This window comes from Chinchilla lanigera, unplaced genomic scaffold (genome assembly GCF_000276665.1).
Source record: "Chinchilla lanigera isolate Chin_1 unplaced genomic scaffold, ChiLan1.0 scaffold00051, whole genome shotgun sequence".
NCBI classification, from domain to species: domain Eukaryota; kingdom Metazoa; phylum Chordata; class Mammalia; order Rodentia; family Chinchillidae; genus Chinchilla; species Chinchilla lanigera.
In genome coordinates, this window is record NW_004955452.1 from 4,001,201 (window position 1) to 4,009,645 (window position 8,445).

At 52.7% G+C, this 8,445-nt stretch overlaps 1 protein-coding gene across 2 annotated transcripts in view; it reads right to left on the reverse strand.

The window, feature by feature from the left end:
- Positions 1-1,188: 1,188 nt before the first annotated feature.
- The window catches only part of Ifnlr1 (interferon, lambda receptor 1), a 25,805-nt gene continuing 18,548 nt past the window's right edge, over positions 1,189-8,445 (reverse strand). For both annotated transcript variants that reach the window (XM_013519717.1, XM_013519716.1), the window contains exons 4-7: positions 6,653-6,795; positions 4,063-4,222; positions 3,651-3,781; positions 1,189-2,853 (exon numbers count right to left, since the gene is read on the reverse strand). In XM_013519717.1, the coding sequence (XP_013375171.1) occupies positions 2,044-2,853; positions 3,651-3,781; positions 4,063-4,222; positions 6,653-6,795 (1,244 nt within the window). In that variant the 3' untranslated portion in view covers positions 1,189-2,043. The remainder of the gene's footprint in view (positions 2,854-3,650; positions 3,782-4,062; positions 4,223-6,652; positions 6,796-8,445) is intronic.

The following is an 8,445-nucleotide window of genomic DNA, read 5'->3' on the forward strand; positions in this document are numbered from 1 at the left end:
TGACTTTAACTTAAGGCACTATTCACTTTTCCCCTGATGTCCTTGGGTGTGGCCCTACTCACAGCACTGTCCCTAGCAGCGGTGTGCCCTATAGGGCTTTGTAAATGGGTGAGTGCTGACTGGGTACACACGGCATATTACTGTCTGTCCCTTCCTCACGCTTCCCACAGTGTCTTGTAAATGACCTCACCACTGCAAGGAGCAGGAATTTGGAACTGCCAGAAAGTGCAGGCTCTTTCAGACTTTAAACTTTGGAAAAAGCTCTTTTAAAAACTAACGAAGTTGGAGAGCAGAAATAAAGTATTTCATTCAAGCCTAAGACAATACTGTAGCAACGGAAACACTTCTTCTGAAAGTTCCTCTGTGAAACAGCTCAGCCATCCCCAAAGGGAAGGCAGCTTCGGCCTGGGGCATTTTTGGAACCCGGCAGGAACCTCAGCCCTTCCCAGGTACCATCGTTTCTGTTTGTTCTTTCTTTGTGCCCAACAATATGGACTAAAGCAGCACAGAAAAGACCCCTGAGAAGATGTGTGTGTGTGTGTGTGTGTGTGTGTGTGTACGTGGATGAGTGTGTGTCTGCCCCAGCAGTGGAGACAAAGGCCTCCTGCCAGCTTAGTGACCCTTGGAGATCGAGGCTGAGACCTACATATTTTGTTGACATGGCCAAGGGGTCAAGTGTTAGCTCAGCTGGGCAGAAAAATCCAAGCTCTCAGCCCGGGGACATCACACTAAGTCGCTGGGGCAACACTGCCAGGTGACCTTGGGCAGATGCTTTTGCCACTCTGACCTCGGCCTGTTCGTGTGAAACGAGACAGGCGTTCATTAAAAAAGCGGTGCACAAACTTTTCTTTAGCAGTGCGACCCCTAACAGAAAGCACCTCCAAAGCCACTGTACATATTACAGGCACAGTGAGGGTGCCTCAACAGGAAATGGAGAATCCTAAGCCCCTCACCCCATGACCAAGACCCAAGGTCTTTGGGACCAAGATGTGAGAACCTCTGGGCTGGAGGCCCTGGAGAAACCTCCTCAGATGTGTCTGTGACCCTGTACCTCACACTGGCTTCAGAACTACACAGCCCTGGGGCTGGGGATTTAGCTCAGCGGCAAAAGCGCCTGCCTGGCAAGCGCAAGGTCGTGAGTTCGGTTCCCGGTACCGGAGAAAAAAAAACCAAAAAAAAAAAAAAAGAACTACACAGCCCTATGGCCAAAGGGCTGTGAAGGTCTTTTCTACACAACAGAGTGAGGTTATTAAGAGCTAAGTGGGAGGGCCTGGGCCACCGAGACAAGAACTAGGGGTACAGACAACCCAAGGCAAGAGGGACTGGGCCTGAGGTAACCTTGGTGGGGGCTCTGGTTTCTGAGAACTCAGCACCTTGTCTAGAGCTAGGCGGCAGCGTAGAGGCGAGGCGGGTAGAGGCAGGTGCTCCCGGTCCCTCTAGGGTCAGGTCACAGGTGGGGGATGCCCAAGGGTCTCCTTGCAGCCTGGGAGATGGAGGATTCTACCAGCCACACAGAGACAGCACCAATGCCAGGCAAGCCCCATGCCACACACCCGGATATCCTTACCACCCCTGGGTAGCAGCTGCAGATGAGGAAACTGAGGTACAAAGAATGACTGGCAACTGGCAGAGCTGGGATTTGAACCCAGATCTGTCTGCTATTAAAAACAAAAAAACAACAACAGCAAAAAGAATCCAAAGGCGAGGATCTGAAGGGTGGATCCCCTTTTCCTCCCCCACAACTCCCTCAGGGGACTGGATCTTGCCTTATGGAGGCTCACCCTAGGGGGTGACACAGGCTTGGGAGAGGGGAGCTCCGCGGGTGTTGGAAAGGCGGAGATACACCCAGATGTGCCTCCGGCGGGGCCACCCCTGCCCCAGTCCCAGATGGCCCCTGAGGTACCAGCCTGCAGTGGCCACAGCGACCAGGCCTCACTTGGTTCATGTTGTCTAGGGATGATTTTCCACCTGGCCTGTCACCCAGGCAAACATGGCTCTTGAGCCCGGGCGGTGTTTGAGTCCCTGGGGACAGCTGGAGCCAGCTCACCTGGCCATGTAATGTCCTAGCATCCCACCCCTGACCTGGGTCCTCACGGGGTTCCCAGCCTGCCAGCTGCAGCTTCTGCTGTCCATCGGTTCTGATTCCTTCTCCCCCTCTTCCTCCTCCTCTTCCTCTTCCTCCTCTTCCCCTTCCTCCTCCTCTTCCTCTTCCTCTTCAGGTCTGCTGTCCCAGCAGAAGGTCAGCATCTGAAGAGAAACTAAGGGCTCCCCAGGGGCTAGATTCCACCCTGGGGATAAGGATCCCTGGGCGGCCCACGAGGAGAGGCCGGCCTTCAGGGGCTCTTCCAGGGTGCCCAAGTCCTTAGAAGATTCTGGGCACGGGGGTGGCTCCTGATGCTGGTCACCATCCGGCCCCTGACCCGGCCCCTTCTTGGTCACACAGCTGGAGGACCCAGCCTCGTCCCAGAGCAAGGAGTCCCCAGTGCTGGGCCAGCTCCTGTCTGAGGAATCTCTGGCAGAGGAGCCTGCGCTGTGGCCCACAGGTGTCCAGGGCCCCCCTGAGTCCACCCCAGACTCATCTGCCTCGGAGAACCCCAGACACTGGAGCTCCTGCCCCTGGAAGGGGGGCTGTTCCATGTAGGGCTGGACGCTGACCCTGTCATCTGTGTCCTCCTCATCCTCGTCCTCAGCGCTGTCCTCCGATCCTGACTGGGGGGTGGCTGGGGCCCTGACTGGAGGGGCCGTCCTGACCCTGCTGGTCAGTTTCTTTCGGGGACAGAGGAATAACTCATCCAAGGACTCTGGTCCGCTGGGCTGAAAGGCTGCCACGGAGTGTCTGTATCCCGAAAAGTTCTGATGTGGGGAGGGGAGAGAAGGGCGACAACTCAGGCTTCCTTACCGCTGGAATTGGGGGTCCTGTTAGAACAGACCTGAGATACAGGTCCAAGTGTACGTCGCTTCTTTGGAAGGTGTCTCAGGAGACGAGTCAGTGAGTGGGCAACCCAGTGCTGGTTGGGCGCAGGCAGGCCCGTGACCAACCGCAGTGCCGTAAGGCAGCTGGACCCTGACCCTGCAGGGGGCCCAGGGTGCCGTTCTGCACAGGCACCTCGGGGCTACCCCACTGGGAGTCACCTGGGGTGCTTATCCACCAGCTCCCGCTGAGGGATTGTGCCGACGCCCTGCCCTGTGCGTGGATCCATCCTCTAAGCCCATCTGAGCACCCGCAACCCTCCGACCTCGCAGACTCTTCCTGGCCCCGGCTGGCCCTCAGTTTCTGAGGAAGTAAAGCGGCACCCCAGGCAGACCCTCTGTCAGGCTAGTCCTTGGTTCAAATGGTGAACTGAGTGTCAGAGCAGGTGAACTGAAGCGTCCCCTTTTGGGGCCACCCTCTCCCCCAGCCTTTGGCCGTCTCTTCTGGGTCCCAAGGCTGGGGCTCTGCTCTGGGCCTCTGACACATCCTTAGCAGGGATGATGGGACTTAACTAACAGGGACTTGGGGCATTGCTCCCTCCTGGACAGCCTTGCTGTTTTATTCAGAGCATGACTAATGACAGCAATTCAGGTACAAAGATAGGCGGGGGCCAGCCTGGGCCAGGCGGAGATGCTGCGGAAACTCCAGCCCACCCCGAGCATGCCCAGACGTGCCGTACCAGGGCCTTGGGTGTCTTCGCCCCGTGGAACCAGGGGTCGCCCTTCAGGTTCTTCCACATCACACCGCCTATGGCAACTACCAGCAAAAGTGGGGAGAGCGAAGGCAGCACCAGCACTGTCCAGTTGGCCCCTGGGAGGAAAACAACACTCTAAGTACAGACACAACAAGGGCGCCCACCTAGCAACGTGCAGGGCGCTCCAGAGCATCGTCTTGTTGGGTCCTTGTAAGAATATGCCCATCCTACAGATTGTGCAAACCAAGGCTCAGAGAGGCTGTGTAAGCGGCCCGAAGACACAGTGAGCATGGTGGAGCTGGGGTTTTCATCTGGGTGCATCTGCCTTGTACTGCTAACCACACATCAGACAGTTCCTCAGGGGAAAGTCCCCACTGCAGCACGACTTTGCACCCACCTGGGGCCTCCAGGGAGAGGCAGCTGGGCTCTGAGAAGCGGCTGTACTTGGGATTGGTGAAGGTGTAGATGGTTCTGGCGCTGAGGCAGTGGCGTCCGTGGGCAGAAGGGTGGAGCAGGATCTGGACCGGCTGGCCGTGTGCAGTGGCTGGAAACAGGGTCTGCTCGGTGGAAGGAAGCAGAGACGAGCAGAGCTTCTAAGCTCTCCGCTCTGTTCAGCTTACAGCCAGTACATGGTCAGCAGCCTAGGGGGAGAGGGGGCCCCGAACCTCCTTTTCTTTTCCTAGCTTTCAAGTGTTGAGGGCACACTTCCTGGCACTAAGCGGTTCCTTTTAGGCTGACAGGTGGGGGGTGAAAGCAGCCCACCGCTGAGGTCACTCCTGTGTGCTCCCTAACAGGAACTGTGGGTCCCCACTTCAAGCAGGACCGTCCTCAGGCTTCCAAGTGCATTGGGGGTGGAGGTCACTCAGCCTCAGAAAATGCTCCAGCGGCCCTGTCCAGCGCTGTAGTCAGTGGCCACAGGCAGTCAGCAAACCCTTCAAATGTAGCTGGTTCAAGCCAGGGATGGTGGCACGTGCCTGTCATCTCAGTACTTTGGGGGCTGAGGCAGAAGGATCACAAGATGTACCAGCCCAGGCTACTTAGAGACCTAGTGAGACACTGTCTCAAAATAAAAAAAAAATTAAAGGGGGGGTGCTGGGGATGCAGCTCAGTGTAAAAGCCTTGAGTCCAATCCCCTGGTGCCACAAAGGAAGGAAGGAAGGAAGGAAGGAAGGAAGGAAGGAAGAAAAGCTGGCCCAAATGGACACATGTTCCGAGTATGAAGTACCAGCTTCCAAAGACAAAGTGAAAAAGGAAATAAAACAGCTCAATAATTTTTATACTAATTTCTCAGCCGGGCATGGTGGTGCACACCTGTAATCCCAGCACTTGGGAGGCTGAGGCAGGAGGATCATTGAGAACCTGGGCTACAAAGTGAGCTCAAGGCCAGCATGAACTGTATCGCGAGACCCAGTCTCAAAAAAAGGACCAAAAAAAAAAAAATTCTTATATTAATTTCCCATTCAATGTTGAAATAACTGTTTAGGGGGCAGGGGTTATTTTGAGTCAGGGTCTCACTATGCAGTGCAGGCTGGTCTTGAACTTGCAGTACTCCTGCCTCAGTCTCCTCAGTGCTGGGGTAATGGGCCTGAGCCACTAAGTCCAGCAAAATGACAACGTTTTATTGGACGAAATAAAATCTGTTATTACAATTAAAGTCATTTGCTTCCTTCCACGTAATTTAGCATGGAATATTTAAAATTAACTAAGTGGCTCGTGTTATATTTCCATTGGGCAGCTCTGGTCTAGAATATTTGTGAGGTACTTTTTGTAAACTGTTTTTTAATTGACTGACAGACAGTGTGCATATCTATGGGGTACCATGTGATGTTTCAACAGTACTTGTGAGGTGCTAGAAGGCAGGAACTACCCTGGATTCAGGTCTATAGTCCCTGGGATCAGGGGTGTGAGTGTGGGTTTTTTTTTTTTTAATTTTAAAGAATAAAAGAAGGATAAGATAATAATGGGGGGGGGGCTTACCAAATTACAGACAAAGTGGTAGGAAATTATCAATGGTTATTGTTTTACATATTGTTATCTTCAAGATAGTTTCTCAGGAAAACAAATAGACAAATAATAGTGAGCTACAGACAAAAGAGGTAGGAGATTATCAATAGTTGTACTATACTTTGGTGTCTTCAAAGTGGCTTCTAAAGAAAATAAGTAGAGCTATACTTGAGTGACCTATTGAATAATCATTAACTATTCTCAATGGTTGTTGTAGGAAACACATAATAATAGACATGCATCCATTTAGGAAATAGCATAGGAACAATACAAACATTACAGAGTTATGGATAGATTAGTAGGAAAATATCAATGGCTGCTGTAATACATGGTGGTATCTTTGTTGGTTTTGTGAGAAAAACAAAAAGAACAGTAGCAGGGCCACCTGATTTGATAAACGGGAACCTTGTGGTGACCACAGACCTTCGTATTGTCTGTGGCTGCTTTGTCTTATGGCTGCAAAGGGCAGTCGTGACAGAGCCCTTGGGCCACAAGGCCAAAAACATTCACTCTCTGGCCCTGTGTGGGGGTTTTCCCAACCTAAGTTATGAATAAGTAGACACAGGTATACACACAAACGCGCACAGAAAATGGGCCTGCAATTGGATCCACACCAAAGAGCCAGGCGTGGCCATTTTCTCAGGTGCTTTCGCTTTCGTTCTTAGGACTCCTCTGTGCTTTCTGAACTTTCTGTAATGAATCTAATGACTTGGCAAGGTAGCCTGCTATGGCCATCACATTTCAACAGATATTGTTGAAAAAAGAAAAAAAAAAAAAAAAAAAGAAGGGGCTCTCCATAATTTCAAAAACCAGAAAACTGCAGGGCAGGGCATGCAGTTATGAATAGGGCAGGGTGCCACAGGCCATTTGCACCATATGCCCGAGGGGCAGGTGGGAAGGCTTTCCTGGAGGAGGTGTGCAGGGAGCAGAGGGAGGGTGAGGAGCATCCCCATAGGCAGAGGGGTGGGGGTGGGGCTTCCCACCTTGTTTCCAGCGCCCTCCTTCCAGAACTGCACCTCGTACTGCAGATCCAGGGCAGGTATGCAAGGCGGTAGCTGGTAGGTGGCATTGACACTCAGGACCTTCTCCCTCAGGGTGAGCGCCAGGACGGGCGGGCCCAGCTCCACTGGCAGAAATGGAACAGGACGTGTCAGCACCTGGGAGGGTGATCCGCCTCTGTCCCCCACCGGCACCCAGCCCAGGGAGCGATCTTGGAAAGCGAAAAGCCTCGCTTGATGCTCCCTGCATTTGTCAAACACTTCCGGCGAGCATAGCGCCTGCCGGCTACATGGAGGGAGGTATCACCAGTCCCACTTGAAAGAAGTGAAAACTGAGGCTTATAAGGCTGACACACCCCGGCTGAGCTAGCAGGTGGCCTCCTTTACTCGGGGATGACATCTCTACCCCCACCCGGTGCCCTCACACGCCGCTGCCTGTCCGCATCCTGCCCACCTGCATGCCCTTCCTGTTGCTGCTGTGACACAGGACTGCCACAGCACGAAGGTTCTGCACGGGTTCCAGGTCGCAAGTCCAGTGGGCCTCTGCCCTGGGCCTCCCACGTGGAGCCCCGGGTCCCACTCAGGTCACTGGGCTGAGGTTCCCGTCTTCTGGCTGCTGGGTAGTGGGTAGCCTCTCTCAGCCCCTCAAGGCACTGGCATCTCTCATCACGGTGCCCCTCAACTCCAAGTGCAACAGTGGAGTCCTCTTCAGCATCTCCCCGACCCCCTCTGGGCCCGATTCGTCTTTCTCCAGCTGCAGGAAGCTCTGCTTTTGACGTGCTGGGATTACACTGAGCCCATCTGAGACCCCCGGATACGCTCACTACTTTAAAGCCCAGAACCGTGATTAAGATTCCTTTTGCCACACAACACTGACATCCAACACACTGGCGGGTCCCAGAGGTCACAGCAGACTCTGTGAAGGGTCCTGGGCCAGCCATGATTTTTCCTCTGGCCCCTCAAATCATATCAAAGGTGAGACGGCAGCGCACACCGTAGTTCCAACACAGAGAGAGGGAAGGTTAAACGAACTCATTGGTCCAAAGTGGTTTCAAAATCCAGCCGAGTAAACTCCATTAGGTTTCAAGGCCCAGGAATACTTCGGGGCTCCTGAAGTTGCCCTTTGAATCAAACTTTCCTCTTAAAGGCGGTAGTATCTTCAGGAAAGTAGATACCAGATGCATCTTGCTAGCCGAAAAGACAAAGTCTATCAGCCTCTGATATCGAACTCTCATTGTCCCTGAAAGTCCATGTTTCTGTGGGTATAAAGTTCTTAAGAACTTTATGAGTCTCCTGTGTGTGTCAGGGCATTCACTCACACAATAAATCTCCTCCTATTGTATTTACATATATCCTGCTAGTTTAGTTTCTCTGGAAAACCCAGACTAATGCACTTTCCTCCATCTCTTCCATTTCTACTTATTTCTTAATAATCATCTGGCCGGGCACAGTGGCGCATGCCTGTAATCCCAGCACTCGGGAGGCTGAGGCAAGAGGATCATTGCGAGTTCGAGGGCAGCCTGGGCTACAAAGTGAGCTCAAGGCGAGCCTGAACTGCATAGCGAGACTCTGTCTCAAAAAAGGACACACACAAAAAAATCATCCAGTCTTCCATTCAGTCTCCTTCCTTTACATTTTTCTATTGATTTTTCCTCCATCCTCTCCATACTTTCTTCCTTCTTACCCATCCAGTATGTTATAACTTGTAGATGTCCCCTCAAAGCCTCATGCACTCATAGGTGGGGCTTTTCTTAACCACTTCTTTTTTTTTTTTTTTT